Source organism: Oncorhynchus mykiss, chromosome 9 (genome assembly GCF_013265735.2).
Source record: "Oncorhynchus mykiss isolate Arlee chromosome 9, USDA_OmykA_1.1, whole genome shotgun sequence".
NCBI classification, from domain to species: Eukaryota; Metazoa; Chordata; class Actinopteri; order Salmoniformes; family Salmonidae; genus Oncorhynchus; species Oncorhynchus mykiss.
In genome coordinates this window covers 75,366,037-75,385,243 of record NC_048573.1, presented here as the reverse complement: position 1 = coordinate 75,385,243, position 19,207 = coordinate 75,366,037, and the positions used below count along the sequence as shown (strand labels likewise).

Sequence of the window (19,207 nt, the reverse complement as noted above, 5' to 3'; positions counted from 1 at the left end):
TTCTTAAGCAAGAGGCAACGCGAAGTATACAGCCTGGATACAACCCCTAGCCGTGATATATTGGTGATATACCACAAACCCACAAGGTGCCTTATTACTATTATAAACTGGTTACCAACATAATTAGACCAGTAAACATTTTTTTTTGTTTGTCATACCCATAGAATACGGTCTGATATACCACGGCTTTCAGCCAATCAGCAATCAGGCCTCAAACCCCCCGGTTTGTAGAGCCCAGAAAGTGGAGAAAATGATAGTGGCCTTCAGATACTTGGACTTAGTTACTTGTTGTACTGGCTTTTTATGTACTTTTTATACTGACTAATGGACATTTGTACTGACTAATGGACATATGTACTGACTAATGGACATTTGTACTGACTAATGGACATTTGTACTGACTAATGGACATTTGTACTGACTAATGGACATTTGTACTGACTAATGGACATTTGTACTGACTAATGGACATTTGTACTGACTAATGGACATATGTACTGACTAATGGACATATGTACTGACTAATGGACATTTGTACTGACTAATGGACATTTGTACTGACTAATGGACATTTGTACTGACTAATGGACATTTGTACTGACTAATGGACATTTGTACTGACTAATGGACATTTGTACTGACTAATGGACATTTGTACTGACTAATGGACATTTGTACTGACTAATGGACATTTGTACTGACTAATGGACATTTGTACTGACTAATGGACATTTGTACTGACTAATGGACATTTGTACTGACTAATGGACATATGTACTGACTAATGGACATTTGTACTGACTAATGGACATTTGTACTGACTAATGGACATTTGTACTGACTAATGGACATTTGTACTGACTAATGGACATTTGTACTGAGTAATGGACATATGTACTGACTAATGGACATATGTACTGACTAATGGACATATGTACTGACTAATGGACATTTGTACTGACTAATGGACATATGTACTGACTAATGGACATTTGTACTGACTAATGGACATTTGTACTGACTAATGGACATTTGTACTGACTAATGGACATTTGTACTGACTAATGGACATTTGTACTGACTAATGGACATTTGTACTGACTAATGGACATTTGTACTGACTAATGGACATATGTACTGACTAATGGACATTTGTACTGACTAATGGACATTTGTACTGACTAATGGACATATGTACTGACTAATGGACATACTTTTATACTGGGGGACATACAGACCAATTTGTACTGGACTTTTTAAGCCACGGCTGCAGTTTTTGCACCAGGACTTGCAGCCTTTTCTACCGATTTATGGAATTATTGTGCTAATTTATGGAATTATTGTGCTGATTTATGGAATTATTGTGCTAATTTATGGAATTATTGTGCTGATTTATGGACTTATTGTGCTGATTTATGGGATTATTGTGCTAATTTATGGAATTATTGTGCTGATTTATGGAATTATTGTGCTAATTTATGGAATTATTGTGCTGATTTATGGAATTATTGTGCTGATTTATGGAATTATTGTGCTGATTTATGGAATTATTGTGCTGATTTATGGAATTATTCACAAAAGCCCCACTATTGTTATTTTACTGCTCTTTAATTATTTCTTATTCTTATCTCTTACTTTTTTTTTCTTTTTTTTTCTTCGTAAAACTGCATTGTTGGTTAAGGGCTTTTCACTGCTGTATTTGGTGCTGACTTATGTTCTTATGGACCTATGTACTGACTTATGGATTTATGGACTTATGGACTGACTTATGGACTTATGGACTTATGGACTGACTTATGGACTTATGGACTGACTTATGGACTTATGTACTGATTTATGGACTTATGTACTGACTTATGGACTTATGGACTGACTTATGGACTTATGTACTGATTTATGGACTTATGTACTGACTTATGGACTTATGTACTGACTTATGGACTTATGTACTGACTTATGGACTTATGGACTGACTTATGGACTTATGGACTGACTTATGGACTTATGGACTGACTTATGGACTTATGGACTGACTTATGGACTTATGTACTGACTTATGGACTTATGTACTGACATACCTTAAGGGAACATTTCGGCATTTCGTGTATGATTAGTGAAAAAGTCCATATTGCAAATGTACGGTCCCTTACTAGACGTCCAAAATCGTTTGTAAAATTCGCGGTCGGCGTCGGGCCGTGCGGTAGGGCCGGACCTACCGGGAAGTCATCAAATGAACTTTGTCGGACATTCGGTTTCCGTTTTATAAAATAAACAAGTTTTGGACCATTTTTCCGCTATCCCGGAAATTCCCACAAGAGGGCATACGGAATCATATGGCAATTTGGCAAAACATCACGAATCACGACGGGGCCTTATCTCGAAAACGGAAAATATTTCGAAGCCGAAACTTGGTGAGCGTAGGTTTGGCATAATGGGCAGTTGGCCCCGAACAAGATGGCGTCTAGGCCTCGACGGTTTTTGAGTTATGGCCATTTTTCTGGGATTAAAGGTCCAAAATGGAAATAGAGAAATTATTTTTCCACTTCAGGTCAAAGTCAAGGAGCCTCCGGTGTCAATAAAAAAAGAACCAGCCATTTATCTATCGTCATTTAAGAGAAACGGAACAATGACAACTTGGTGATGGTCACAAATAGGCGTTTTTTTTCTTCCAACGGTTACAGATCCAGTTGCAGGGTGTTCATACGAATCTTTTTAAAGTGTGCTGCGGAGCTCTGCGAGATTTCTGTGATTTTCTATAATTTTCTGAAATAACACACATACGTAAATAACTCAGTTCTTAACGTAAAGACTTAAAACTCAGGATTCTGTAAAAGCATACCCCAATGAGGATATGTGGTGACTTATAGCTTCCTGTGCCAACCGGAAGTGCCATAATTGGTGTCTCAGGGGCTGTTTCGAAGGGTTAAAAAAGTCAGATCTGTCCAAAACTTCATATATGTGATTAGGCAACCCCCATGAACTGTAAATCAGTCATTTTTCCCCAAAAAAATCAAAGGAAAAAAAATCACACTAAAACACAACTTGGATGGAGGGACGTATTGGGGTGCGTAGAGACAGACAGTGGCTGCAATAGTTAGCTTTGTTCGAGCTAAAAAAGAACCGTCAGACCTAGAGTTCCGAAACTTTAGAAACCTGTTCTAGACCTCCGGTCGATGGTGCGTGGTGAGTTACGTGGCTCAAGAGTCAACGACCATTAGAAAAGTAGGCCCAAAATGAAGCCAGCCATTTGCTTTTGAGTGACAGTGAGAGAACCGTTAGGGTGAGAAGAAAGATTCCACCACATGAATGTTCCTAAGGTCCTCCCGATCTGTGCAAGCCTAACCTTGACCGTGTGGCATTAACCCTTAACAGTAAAACAGTGTTTTTTGATCTCACAGATTACAGTGTCATCTCTCCCCATAGGAATACATTGCCTGCACCACTAATTTCAACCTGAAGTCTATATGGGTTATGAATGCCGTATGAACCTGTCTTCGGTACCAGTCCATCAGGCCACTAATGAGGTCTACCTGTGTTGATTCTAAGCTTCCTGGACCAACCGGAAGTGGTTAAAATCACCCTAAAAGTGTTTACCCATACCCTGCCTGCAGTTTGACAGACATAGTGCATTCAACCCTGTGTAAATCAGTCAGTTCTTAACGTAAGGACTTAAAACTCAGGATTCTGTAACAGCATACCCCAATGAGGATATGTGTTGATAATTGGTGTCTCAGGGGCTGTTTCGAGGGGTTAAAAAAGTCTGATCTTTCCAAAACTTCATATGTGTGATTAGGCAACCCCCATGAACTGTAAAGCAGTCATTTTTCCCCAAAAAATTCAAAGGAAAAAAAATCACACTAAAACACAACTTGGAAGGAGGGACGTATTGGGGTGCGTAGAGACAGACAGTGGCTGCAATAGTTAGCTTTGTTCGAGCTAAAAAAGAACCGTCAGACCTAGAGTTTCGAAACTTTAGAAACCTGTTCTAGACCTCCGGTCGATGGTGCGTGGTGAGTTACGTGGCTCTAGACAGTTCTCGGACCGAGAAACAGCCTCGTACATTTGCAATACCTTCAATTCATTTTGACCATCACGAAAATGACGACGTTTAGAAAAGTCTCAGAGACGCAAGGCTAGGTGCATTGAAACCGGCTCGGCCCATAGAGACGGACCCCAACGTTTCTGTCCGATAGCTCGTTCAAGGACCCCGTAGCAAGTCATGGAAAATAGTGGATTTTCAGCACCAATTAGGGTTTTTCTCGGACACCAAATGACCTATCGAGCCGAAACTTGGGATTCGGGGTCGCCTCAGCTAGGCCAACACATAACATAAGAAATGGACCCGCAGCTAGAACGTAACTACATGTTTTATGTTTTTTTTATGGTTTGAACCGAAGGCGTTGTGAATTTTGGGCCAGCTCTGAAGTATGTAATAGTTGGCTACTAAACGAGTTGGAAAAAGTGGGTTTGGTGTCAGTTTGTATCAGTTTGGTGTCAGAATGATATCTAATTGACTGATGGACTCTTGTACATTTGCAATATGTTTAAACAGTGAGGTACCATCACCAAAAGCGACATTCTGAAATCTACCCTAATGAGCGATTGAGATGAACCAGAATCACTGCAAATCCATCCCGAGTTCATCGGGCCAGTCAATTTCACATTCCTGCAGGATTTTTTTTTTTTATAGCATGACAAATTCGTGATGGTACCTGCCCATTGAAACATATTGCAAATGCACAGTGACTTTGAAAAAGTAAGGAAACATAAACAAATGGACATAATGAAATCACCATTTCTTTTTTCAGTTACCAGTTGCACAACAATGCATGTGCATTTGCAATATGATTCTATAGTGAAAAAACATCACCAAATGGACATGATGAAATCAACCCAAACGAGCGATTGAGATGACCCAGAATCACTGCAAAGCCATCCCGAGTTCATCGGGCCAGTCAATTTCACATTCCTGCAGGATTTTTATAGCATGACCAATTCGTGATGGTACCTGCCCATTAAAACATATTGCAAATGCACAGTGACTTTGAAAAAGTAAGGAAACATAAACAAATGGACATAATGAAATCACCATTTCTTTTTTCAGTTACCAGTTGCACAACAATGCATGTGCATTTGCAATATGATTCTATAGTGAAAAAACATCACCAAATGGACATGATGAAATCAACACAACGAGTGATGGAAATGAACAACTATCACTGCCCGGCCATCCCGAGTTCATCAGTACAGTCAATTTTGGCCCCCCCAAAAATAGACTTTTGACTTTGACTTTTGACTTCCTATGAAATCATATTGCAAATGGACAAAACATATGCCTTATGCACAAGTAAAACAAAACAAAAAATATGATAATACAATTTGACAAAAGTATAGTTTGAGCAAAGTATAGTTTGAATTTTGAACATGCCAAATTCGTGATGGTACATGCCCATTGAACCATATTGCAAATGTACAGTGACTTTGAAAAAGTAAGGAAACATAAACAAATGGACATAATGAAATCACATTTTTTTTAGTTCTGGGTTACCAGTTGCACGTGCATTTGCAATATGATTCCATAGTGAAAAAACATCACCAAATGGACATTCTGAAATCAACACTAACGAGCGATTGAGATGAACCAGAATCACTGCAAAGCCATCCCGAGTTGATCGGGCCAGTCAATTTCACATTCCTGCAGGATTTTTATAGCATGACAAATTCGTGATGGTAAATGCCCATTGAAACATATTGCAAATGCACGTGCATTTGCAATATGATTCTATAGTGAAAAAACATCACCAAATGGACATGATGAAATCAACACAACGAGTGATGGAAATGAACAACTATCACTGCCCGGCCGTCCCGAGTTCATCAGTTCAGTCAATTTTGGCCCCAAAAAAATTGACTTTTGACTTTGACTTTTGACTTCCTATGAAATCATATTGCAAATGGACAAATCATATTCCTTATGCACAAGTAAAAAAAAATAATTATGATAATAACATTTTACAAAAGTATATTCATACACTTCTTACACATGATTAATTGTCTTAAAATCGAAACAATTTCGAAAAACGGTCCAGAAAGCACTTTTTTTTAGTTTTTAAAGTTTTAAAAAAAATCTAATTTTCGACTTTTGACTTCCTATGAAATCATATTCCAAATGGAGAAAACATATGCCTTATGCACAAGTAAAAAAAAAAAAAAAAAAAATGATAATAAAGTATGACTAAAGTATGTTGATAAAGTTCTTATACATGTGTAATTGCCACAAAAATTGAAAGAATTTTGAAAAACGGTCCAGAAAGCACTTTTTTAAGGATGTGTGAAGTTTTTTACCAAATGTTGACATTTTTGACTTTTGACTTTTGACTTTTGACTTCCTATGAAATCATATTGCAAATGGACAAAACATATGCCTTATGCGATGTAATTAAAAAAAAAAATATGATAACAAAATTGGACAAAAGTATATTCATACAGTTCTTACACATGTGTAATTGACAAAAAAATCGAAAGAATTTCGAAAAACGGCCCAGAAAGCACTTTTTTAAGGGGTGAAAAGTTTTTGGAAAAAAATCATTTTTTCCAAATTTTGCTTTTGGATGTTGACATGGGTTGCATTTCCAATATGAAAAACCCCGGTGGACCCTGTTGGATTTTTGAGGTGTTACAATTGGCAATTGCCATATGGCATTTGCCATATACTTTGCACGAATCAACGCCGCTTTGGGTGGTATTGGACATCGTGTATATGGTTTGTCCAATGCCAATATCTTGCCATTCATTTTTGTCAGGGGGGTATTCCCCAATTCAGGGGGGTATTCCCTTACTTATGGACTTATGTACTGTCTTATGGACTTATGTACTGACTTATGGACTTATGGACTTACGTACTGACTTATGGACTTAAGGACTTATGAACTGACTTATGGAGTTATGTACTGACTTATGGACTCATGGACTTACGTACTGACTTATGGACTTATGGACTTATGTACTGACTTATGGACTTATGTACTGACTTATGGACTTATGGACTGACTTATGGACTTATGTACTGACTTATGGACTTATGTACTGACTTATGGACTTATGGACTGACTTATGGACTTATGTACTGACTTATGGACTTATGTACTGACTTATGGACTTATGCACTGACTTATGGATTTATGTACTGACTTATGGATTTATGTACTGACTTATGGACTTATGCACTGACTTATGGACTTACGTACTGACTTATGGACTTATGGACTGACTTATGGACTTATGCACTGACTTATGGACTTATGTACTGACTTATGGACTTATGCACTGACTTATGGACTTATGTACTGACTTATGGACTTATGGATTTACGTACTGACTTATGGACTTATGTACTGACTTATGGACTTATGCACTGACTTATGGACTTATGTACTGACTTATGGACTTATGCACTGACTTATGGACTTATGGACTTACGTACTGACTTATGGACTTATGTACTGACTTATGGACTTATGCACTGACTTATGGACTTATGTACTGACTTATGGACTTATGCACTGACTTATGGACTTATGTACTGACTTATGGACTTATGCACTGACTTATGGACTTATGTGCTGACATATGGACTTATGTGCGTTTTCTATGTTAAACTGTATTGACATTTTAGTTTTGGATATATCTGACTTATATCTCCCTCTCTCTTCTCTCTCTACCTCGCTCCCTCTCTTCCTCTCAATCTCCATGTCTTCTCCCCCCCCCCCCCCTCCCCCATCCAGTCAGCGGTACTGTGTGTGTAACCCGGTACTGATCCGACAGTTCCAGAACCCTGACACCATCTTCATCCTGGCCTTCGCCATCATCCTCCTCAACACAGACATGTACTCTCCCAACGTCAAGCCGGAGAAGAAGATGAAGTTGGAGGATTTCATCAAAAACCTCAGAGGTGAGGTGCATTCTGGGATGGATGTTTAGGTTGTTTCTCTACATGGTGTAATGAGAGGGGGGACATGTTTGTTTTTTTACCGGTTCAATTCTGGACTCCTCAAAATAAACAGGTTTTAATAAACTACATTTATTTATCTCCATTTAAATGTCTCTCTATCTGTTTTTATCTCAGTTATCTCCATTCCTCTTTATCTCTCCCCTTTTTTCTCACACTTTCCCCTATGGATGTTAATGTTTCCCCAGGAGTGGATAATGGTCAGGACATTCCCAGAGACCTGTTAGTAGGAATCTACCATCGGATAGAGAAGTGGGAGCTACGCACCAACGATGACCACGTGTCTCAAGTGCAGGCTGTGGAGAGGGTGGTCGTCGGCAAGAAGCCCGTAAGTCTGCTTACAGTATTAATGTCTACGGTCATTGCCTGCTCAGACTCAGAAGATATACTACATGACGAAATGTATGTGGACACCTGCTCATCGAACTTCTCCTTCCAAAATCATGGGCATTAATATGGAGTTGCCCCCCCCCCCCCCCCCCCTTTGCTGCTATAACAGCCTCTACTCTTCTGGGAAGGCTTTCCACTAGATGTTGGAACATTGCTGCGGGGACTTGCTTCCATTCAGCCACAAGAGTATTAGTGAGGTCGGGCGCTGATGTTGGGTGATTAGGACTGTGCTCCAATTCATCCCAAAGCTGTTCGATGGGGTTGAGGTCAGGGCATTGTGCAGACGAGTCAAGTTCTTCCACACCGATCTCGACAAACCATTTCTGTATGGACCTTTGTGCACGGGGGGCATTGTCATGCTGAAACAGGAAACAGTCTTCCCAAAACTGTTGACACGGTGTTGGAAGCACAGAATCATCTAGAATATCATTGTATGCTGTAGTGTTAATATTTCCCAGAGTCCAATGGCGGTGAGCTTTACACCACTCCTGCCGACACTTGGCATTGCGGATGGTGATCTGATGCTTGTGTGCAGCTGCTCGGCAATGGAAAACCCATTTCATGAAGCTCCTGACGAACAGTTCTTGCGCTGACGTTGATTCCAGAGGCAGTTTAGAAAATCGGTAGTGAGTGTTGCAACCGAGGACAGATGAATTTTACGCTTTACGTGCTTCAGCACTCGTCGGTCGCGTTCTGTGAGGTTGTGTGGCCTACCACTTTGCGGCTGAGCCGTTGTTGCTCCTAGACGTTTCCACTTCACCATAACAGCACTTACAGTTGACCGGGGCATCCTATGACGGTGCCACGTTGAAAGTCACTGAGCTCTTCAGTAAGGCCATTCTACTGCCAATGTTTGTCTATGGAGATTGCATATCTGTGTGCTCGATTTTAAACACTTGTCAACAACGGGTGTGGCTGAAATAGCCAAATCTACTAATTTGAAGGGGTGTCCACATACTTTTGTATATGTAATGTATATTATTGTTTATACTTCACCTGATCACCCCCTCAATGATCATGTTGCTGATCCCCACACGCCCTCAATGATCATGCTGCTGATCCCCACACCCCCTCAACGATCATGCTGCTGATCCCCACACCCCCTCAACGATCATGCTGCTGATCCCCACACCCCCTCAACGATCATGCTGCTGATCCCCACACATTCCCTCAATGATCATGCTGCTGATCCCCACACCCCCTCGATGATCATGCTGCTGATCCCCACACCCCCTCAATGATCATGCTCTTGATCCCCACACCCCCTCAATGATCATGCTGCTGATCCCCACACCCCCTCAATGATCATGCTGCTGATCCCCACACCCCCTCAATGATCATGCTGCTGATCCCCACACCCCCTCAATGATCATGCTGCTGATCCCCACACCCCCTCAATGAACATACTGTTGATCCCCACACCCCCTCAATGATCATGCTGCTGATCCCCATACCCCCTCAATGATCATGCTGCTGATCCCCACACCCCCTCAATGATCATGCTCTTGATCCCCACACCCCCTCAATGATCATGCTGCTGATCACCATACCCCCTCAATGATCATGCTGCTGATCCCCACACCCCCTCAATGATCATGCTGCTGATCCCCATACCCCCTCAATGATCATGCTGCTGATCCCCACACCCCCTCGATGATCATGCTGCTGATCCCCACACCCACTCAATGATCATGCTGCTGATCCCCATACCCCCTCGATGATCATGCTGCTGATCCCCACACCCCCTCGATGATCATGCTGCTGATCCCCATACCCCCTCAATGATCATGCTCTTGATCCCCACACCCCCTCAATGATCATGCTGCTGATCCCCACACCCCCTCAATGATCATGCTGCTGATCCCCACACCCCCTCAATGATTATGCTGCTGATCCCCACACCCCCTCAATGATCATGCTGCTGATCCCCACACCCCCTCAATGATCATGCTGCTGATCCCCACACCCCCTCAATGAACATACTGTTGATCCCCACACCCCCTCAATGATCATGCTGCTGATCCCCATACCCCCTCAATGATCATGCTGCTGATCCCCACACCCCGTCAATGATCATGCTCTTGATCCCCACACCCCCTCAATGATCATGCTGCTGATCCCCACACCCCCTCAATGATTATGCTGCTGATCCCCACACCCCCTCAATGATCATGCTGCTGATCCCCACACCCCCTCAATGATCATGCTGCTGATCCCCACACCCCCTCAATGATCATGCTGCTGATCCCCACACCCCCTCAATGATCATGCTGCTGATCCCCATACCCCCTCAATGATCATGCTGCTGATCCCCACACCCCCTCAATGATCATGCTGCTGATCCCCATACCCCCTCGATGATCATGCTGCTGATCCCCACACCCCCTCGATGATCATGCTGCTGATCCCCACACCCCCTCGATGATCATGCTGCTGATCCCCACACCCACTCAATGATCATGCTGCTGATCCCCATACCCCCTCGATGATCATGCTGCTGATCCCCACACCCCGTCGATGATCATGCTGCTGATCCCCACACCCCCTCGATGATCATGCTGCTGATCCCCACACCCCCTCGATGATCATGCTGCTGATCCCCACACCCACTCAATGATCATGCTGCTGATCCCCATACCCCCTCGATGATCATGCTGCTGATCCCCACACCCACTCAATGATCATGCTGTTGATCCCCACACCCCCTCAATGATCATACTACTGATCCCCACACCCCCTCAATGATCATGCTGCTGATCCCCATTTGGTAATTTTGTATATATAGTGTAAGTTAAATAGTTTAGAAAATATCAGAATATAAGTGACATATATTTTAAATAAAGTTATATTATAAATAAGTTATATCCAGGCTGTTTCACATCCGGCCGTGATTGGGAGTCCCATAAGGGGGCGCACAGTTGGCCCAGCATCGTCCGGGTTTGGCCGGGTTTGGCCGGGGTAGGCCGTCATTGTAAATAAGAATTTGTTCTTAACTGACTTGCCTAGTTAAATTTAGGTTAAATTAAAAAAAAATACAAAAATACAAAATACTTTAGACAATATATGTATCTTCTGAAATTAATAGAAAGAAAACTCTCTCCTGTAAAACTGGAAAACAGCCCATGTTCAGTTGAAAACAGCCAATATTCGGTAGAAAACAGCCCATATTCTGTTGAAAACAGCCCATATTCAGTTGAAAACAGCCCATATTCAGTAGAAAACAGCCCATATTCAGTAGAAAACAGCCCATATTCAGTTGAAAACAGCCCATATTCAGTTGAAAACAGCCCATATTCAATAGGCAACAGCCCATATTCAGTAGAAAACAGCCCATATTCAATAGAAAACATCCCATATTCAATAGGCAACAGCCCATATTCAATAGAAAACAGCCCATATTCAGTAGAAAACAGCCCATATTCAGTAGAAAACAGCCAATATGCAATTCAAAACAGCCAATTTGCAGTTGAAAACAGACAATATTCAGTTGAAAACAGCCAATATTCAGTTGAAAACAGTCAATATTCAGTAGAAAACAGCCCATATTCAATAGAAAACAGCCCATATTCAGTAGAAAACAGCCCATATTCAATAGAAAACAGCCAATATTCAGTTGAAAACAGCCCATATTCAGTTGAAAACAGTCAATATTCAGTAGAAAACAGCCCATATTCAATAGAAAACAGCCAATATTCAGTTGAAAACAGCCCATATTCAGTTGAAAACAGTCAATATTCAGTAGAAAACAGCCCATATTCAATAGAAAACAGCCCATATTCAATAGAAAACAGCCCATATTCAGTAGAAAACAGCCCATATTCAGTAGAAAACAGCCCATATTCAATAGAAAACAGACCATATTCAGTAGAAAACAGCCCATATTCAGTAGAAAACAGCCCATATTCAGTAGAAAACAGCCCATATTAAATAGAAAACAGTCAATATTCAGTAGAAAACAGCCCATAATCAATAGAAAACAGCCCATAATCAGTAGAAAACAGCCCATAATCAGTAGAAAACAGCCCATATTCAGTAGAAAACAGCCCATATTCAATAGAAAACAGCCCATATTCAATAGAAAACAGACCATATTCAGTAGAAAACAGCCCATATTCAGTAGAAAACAGCCCATATTCAGTAGAAAACAGCCCATATTCAGTAGAAAACAGTCAATATTCAGTAGAAAACAGCCCATATTCAGTAGAAAACAGCCCATATTCAATAGAAAACAGCCCATATTAAATAGAAAACAGCCCATAATCAGTAGAAAACAGCCCATATTCAATAGAAAACAGCCCATATTCAGTAGAAAACAGCCCATATTCAGTAGAAAACAGCCCATATTCAGTAGAAAACAGCCCATATTCAGTAGAAAACAGCCCATATTCAGTAGAAAACAGCCCATATTCAGTAGAAAACAGCCCATATTCAATAGAAAACAGTCAATATTCAGTAGAAAACAGCCCATATTCAATAGAAAACAGCCCATAATCAATAGAAAACAGCCCATATTCAGTAGAAAACAGCCCATATTCAATAGAAAACAGTCAATATTCAGTAGAAAACAGCCCATATTCAGTAGAAAACAGCCCATATTCAGTAGAAAACAGCCCATATTCAGTAGAAAACAGCCCATATTCAATAGAAAACAGCCCATATTCAGTAGAAAACAGCCCATAATCAATAGAAAACAGCCCATATTCAGTAGAAAACAGTCAATATTCAGTAGAAAACAGCCCATATTCAATAGAAAACAGTCAATATTCAGTAGAAAACAGCCCATATTCAGTAGAAAACAGTCAATATTCAGTAGAAAACAGCCCATATTCAATAGAAAACAGTCAATATTCAGTAGAAAACAGCCCATATTCAATAGAAAACAGCCCATATTCAGTAGAAAACAGCCCATATTCAGTAGAAAACAGCCCATATTCAGTAGAAAACAGCCCATATTCAGTAGAAAACAGCCCATATTCAGTAGAAAACAGCCCATATTCAGTAGAAAGCAGCCCATATTCAATAGAAAACAGCCCATATTCAGTAGAAAACAGCCAATATGCAGTTGAAAACAGCCAATTTGCAGTTGAAAACAGACAATATTCAATAGAAAACAGTCCAATATTCAGTAGAAAACAGCCCATATTCAATAGAAAATAGCCCACATAATCGATCTGATATACAGTATGTAAACTTTGAATCTGCTGTGTGTTGAGGTGTTGCTGCCAGGTTCTGTCTGTCAGGTTCTGTCTATCAGGTTCTGTCTGTCAGGTTCTGTCTGTCAGGTCCTGTCTGTCAGGTTCTGTCTGTCAAGTTCTGTCTGTCAGGTTCTGTCTATCAAGTTCTGTCTGTCAGGTTCTGTCTGTCAAGTTCTGTCTGTCAGGTTCTGTCTATCAGGTTCTGTCTGTCAGGTTCTGTCTGTCAGGTTCTGTCTGTCAGGTTCTGTCTATCAAGTTCTGTCTGTCAGGTTCTGTCTATCAGGTTCTGTCTGTCAGGTTCTGTCTGTCAGGTTCTGTCTGTCAGGTTCAGTCTGTCAGGTTCTGTCTATCAAGTTCTGTCTGTCAGGTTCTGTCTGTCAGGTTCTGTCTGTCAGGTTCTGTCTATCAAGTTCTGTCTGTCAGGTTCTGTCTGTCAGGTTCTGTCTGTCAGGTTCTGTCTATCAAGTTCTGTCTGTCAGGTTCTGTCTGTCAGGTTCTGTCTGTCAGGTTCTGTCTATCAAGTTCTGTCTGTCAGGTTCTGTCTGTCAGGTTCTGTCTGTCAGGTTCTGTCTATCAAGTTCTGTCTATCAGGTTCTGTCTGTCAGGTTCTGTCTGTCAGGTTCTGTCTGTCAGGTTCTGTCTCTGTGAATACTAAAAATAATTTGTGTGTAGGTGCTCTCGCTGCCACACCGCAGATTGGTGTGTTGCTGTCAGCTTTACGAGGTGCCTGACCCTAACAGAAGCCAGAGGACTGGAGTCCACCAGAGAGAAGTCTTCCTCTTCAACGACCTGCTCGTGGTAAGACTCACCTGTGTGCCCTGGGAGTGTTATGTCTGTACCATATAGACTCACCTGTGTGTCCTGGGAGTGTTATGTCTGTACCATATAGACTCACCTGTGTGCCCTGGGAGTTTTATGTCTATACCATATAGACTCACCTGTGTGTCCTGGGAGTGTTATGTCTGTACCATATAGACTCACCTGTGTGTCCTGGGAGTGTTATGTCTGTACCATATAGACTCACCTGTGTGCCCTGGGAGTGTTATGTCTGTACCATATGGACTCACCTGTGTGCCCTGGGAGTGTTATGTCTGTACCATATGGACTCACCTGTGTGCCCTGGGAGCGTTATGTCTGTACCATATAGACTCAACTGTGTGCCCAGGGAATGTTATGTCTGTACCATATGGACTCACCTGTGTGCCCTGGGAGCGTTATGTCTGTACCATATAGACTCACCAGTGTGCCTGTTCAGAGTTTTTCTTTACGGCTCTACAATACAAACTCGCCTTTTTATATCTAAACCCTACAGATCTGAGTCATATACATATCAAACATGTTCTGTTCGCCTGAGTTAGCTAAAACAATGGTCTGAGAATAGGCCTAGAATAGTATTGGGATGGTCTTGAAATAGTCCTGGAATATACCTGGAATAGTCCTGGAATATACCTGGAATAGTCCTGGAATATACCTGGAATAGTCCTGGAATATACCTGGAATAGTCCTGGAATATACCTGGAATAGTCCTGGAATATACCTGGAATAGTCCTGGAATAGTATTGGAATAGCCTCGAAATAGTCCTGGAATATACCTGGAATAGTCCTGGAATATACCTGGAATAGTCCTGGAATATACCTGGAATAGTCCTGGAATATACCTGGAATAGTCCTGGAATATACCTGGAATAGTCCTGGAATATACCTGGAATAGTATTGGAATAGCCTCGAAAAAGTCCTGGAATATACCTGGAATAGTCCTGGAATATACCTGGAATAGTCCTGGAATATACCTGGAATAGTCCTGGAATATACCTGGAATAGTATTGGAATATACCTGGAATAGTATTGGAATAGCCTCGAAATAGTCCTGGAATATACCTGGAATAGTCCTGGAATATACCTGGAATATACCTGGAACAGTCCTGGAATATACCTGGAATAGTATTGGAATAGCCTCGAAATAGTCCTGGAATATACCTGGAATAGTCATGGAATATACCTGGAATAGTCCTGGAATATACCTGGAATAGTCCTGGAATATACCTGGAATAGTCATGGAATATACCTGGAATAGTCCTGGAATATACCTGGAATAGTCCTGGAATATACCTGGAATAGTCCTGGAATATACCTGGAATAGTCCTGGAATAGTCCTGGAATATACCTGGAATAGTCCTGGAATAGTCCTGGAATATACCTGGAATAGTCCTGGAATAGTCCTGGAATAGTCCTGGAATAGTCCTGGAATATACCTGGAATATACCTGGAATAGTCCTGGAATATACCTGGAATAGTCCTGGAATATACCTGGAATAGTCCTGGAATAGTCCTGGAATATACCTGGAATAGTCCTGGAATAGTCCTGGAATATACCTGGAATAGTCCTGGAATAGTCCTAGAATATACCTGGAATAGTCTTGGAATATACCTGGAATATACCTGGAATAGTCTTGGAATATACCTGGCCTATATCAAAGCACAGTGTTTCCACGGTCACGCCCTCAGGCCTATATAAAAGCACAGTGTTTCCACGGTCACGCCCTCAGGCCTATATAAAAGCACAGTGTTTCCACGGTCACGCCCTCTGGCCTATATCAAGCACAGTGTTTCCACGGTCACGCCCTCTGGCCTATATCAAGCACAGTGTTTCCACGGTCACACCCTCTGGCCTATATCAAAGCACAGTGTTTCCACGGTCACGCCCTCAGGCCTATATAAAAGCACAGTGTTTCCACGGTCACGCCCTCTGGTCTGCAGAGCACAGGGTTTCCACGGTCACGCCCTCAGGTCTGCAGAGCACAGTGTTTCCACGGTCACGCCCTCTGGTCTGCAGAGCACAGTGTTTCCACGGTCACGCCCTCTGGCCTATATCAAGCACAGTGTTTCCACGGTCACGCCCTCTGGTCAGCAGAGCACAGTGTTTCCACGGTCACGCCCTCTGGTCTGCAGAGCACAGTGTTTCCACGGTCACACCCTCTGGTCTGCAGAGCACAGTGTTTCCACGGTCACTCCCTCTGGTCTGCAGAGCACAGTGTTTCCACGGTCACGCCCTCTGGCCTATATCAAGCACAGTGTTTCCACGGTCACGCCCTCTGGTCTGCAGAGCACAGTGTTTCCACGGTCACGCCCTCTGGTCTGCAGAGCACAGTGTTTCCACGGTCACGCCCTCTGGTCTGCAGAGCATAGTGTTTCCACGGTCACGCCCTCTGGTCTGCAGAGCACAGTGTTTCCACGGTCACGCCCTCTGGTCTGCAGAGCATAGTGTTTCCACGGTCACGCCCTCTGGTCTGCAGAGCACAGTATTTCCACGGTCACGCCCTCTGGTCTGCAGAGCACAGTGTTTCCACGGTCACGCCCTCTGGTCTGCAGAGCACAGTGTTTCCACGGTCACACCCTCTGGTCTGCAGAGCACAGTGTTTCCACGGTCACGCCCTCTGGCCTATATTCAAGCACAGTGTTTCCACGGTCACGCCCTCTGGTCTGCAGAGCATAGTGTTTCCACGGTCACGCCCTCTGGTCTGCAGAGCATAGTGTTTCCACGGTCACGCCCTCTGGTCTTCAGAGCACAGTGTTTCCACGGTCACGCCCTCTGGTCTGTAGAGCTTAGTGTTTCCACGGTCACGCCCTCTGGTCTGCAGAGCACAGTGTTTCCACGGTCACGCCCTCTGGTCTGCAGAGCACAGTGTTTCCACGGTCACGCCCTCTGGTCTGCAGAGCACAGTGTTTCCACGGTCACGCCCTCTGGCCTATATCAAGCACAGTGTTTCCACGGTCACGCCCTCTGGTCTGCAGAGCACAGTGTTTCCACGGTCACGCCCTCTGGTCTATATCAAGCACAGTGTTTCCACGGTCACGCCCTCTGGTCTGCAGAGCACAGTGTTTCCACGGTCACGCCCTCTGGTCAGCAGAGCACATCAGAATGGACGAGCAGGTAAACATTAAGAGACGTGTCCATCCCTCTTCTCCCCTACAGGTAACCAAGATCTTCCAGAAGAAGAAGACCTCTGTGACATACAGCTTCAGACAGTCCTTCCCCCTGGTTGAGATGCAGGTCCACATGTTCCAGAACCAGCGTAAGTATCCGTGTGTGTGTGTGTGTGTGTGTGTGTGTGTGTTCCAATACTACATCCTGATTCTCCCTGTCTCCCTCCCTCCCTCCCTACATACCTCCCTACCCTCCTACCTACCTCCTTCCCTCCCTACCTACCTACCTACCTACCTACCTACCTACCTACAGTACCTCCCTCCCTCCCTCCCTGACTACCTACCTACCTCCCTACCTACCTACCTACCTACCTACCTACCTACCTACCTACCTACCTACCTACCTACCTATCCATCCATCCAAGGGGCTTTATTGGCATGGGGAACATATGCTAACATTGCCAAAGCAAGTGAAGTAGATCATATACAAAAGTGAAATAAGCAATAAAAATGAACAGTAAACATTACACTCACATATTCTATCTATCTATCTATCAAAGTATACATTAGTTGATCAGATCACAATAGAGGAGGTCATTCCTGTTCAATGATGTGAAAGTGAGACAATTGCAATTGTCCTAAGTCCCACTTTGTGGCACCTGACCACACAACAGTAGTGATCAGGTTTAGGGTTTAGTGAATGATTTGTCCCAAATACAAGTTTAAATATTTAGGACTAACGTATTCCTTGTCACCCATTCTGAAACAAACTGCAGCTCTTTGTTAAGTGTTGCAGTCATTTCACTCGCTGTAGTAGCTGACGTTTATAGTGTTGAGTCATCCGCATACAAAGACACACTGGCTTTACTCAAAGCCAGTGGCATGTCGTTAGTAAAGATTGAAAAAAGTAATGGGCCTAAACAGTTACCCTGGGGAATTCCTGATTTTACCTGGATTTTGTTGGAGAGGCTTCCATTAAAGAACACCGTCTGTGTTCTGTTAGACAGGTAACTCTTTATCCACAATATAGCAGGGGGTGTAAAGCCATAACACATTCGTTTTTCCAGCAGCAGACTATGATCGATAATCAATCAAATTCAATCAAATTTATTTTATATAGCCCTTCGTACATCGGCTGATATCTCAAAGTGCTGTACATAAACCCAGCCTAAAACCCCAAACAGCAAGCAATGCAGGTGTAGAAGCACGGCGGCTAGGAAAAACTCCCTAGAAAGGCCAAAACCTAGGAAGAAACCTAGAGAGGAACCAGACTATGTGGGGTGGCCAGTCCTCTTCTGGCTGTGCCGGGTGGAGATTATAACAAAACATGGTCAAGATGTTCAAATGTTCATAAATTACCAGCATGGTCGAATAATAATAAGGCAGAATAGTTGAAACTGGAGCAGCAGCACAGTCAGGTGGACTGGGGACAGCAAGGAGTCATCATGTCAGGTATTCCTGGGGCATGGTCCTATGGCTCAGGTCAGTTGAAACTGGAGCAGCAGCACAGCCAGGTGGACTGGGGACAGCAAGGAGTCATCATGTCAGGTAGTCCTGGGGCATGGTCCTAGGGCTCAGGTCCTCCGAGAGAGAGAAAGAGAGAAGGAGAGAATTAGAGAACGCACACTTAGATTCACACAGGACACCGAATAGGACAGGAGAAGTACTCCAGATATAACAAACTGACCCT

The 19,207-nt window shown here is 42.8% G+C and overlaps 1 protein-coding gene across 2 annotated transcripts in view; it reads left to right on the top strand.

The window, feature by feature from the left end:
• LOC110531288 (IQ motif and SEC7 domain-containing protein 1) overlaps positions 1-19,207 on the top strand; it is a 99,724-nt gene that overhangs the window by 65,744 nt on the left and 14,773 nt on the right. For both annotated transcript variants that reach the window (XM_036989041.1, XM_036989042.1), the window contains exons 7-10: positions 7,785-7,951; positions 8,197-8,336; positions 14,266-14,391; positions 17,567-17,666. In XM_036989041.1, coding sequence (XP_036844936.1) covers positions 7,785-7,951; positions 8,197-8,336; positions 14,266-14,391; positions 17,567-17,666 — 533 coding nt within the window. The remainder of the gene's footprint in view (positions 1-7,784; positions 7,952-8,196; positions 8,337-14,265; positions 14,392-17,566; positions 17,667-19,207) is intronic.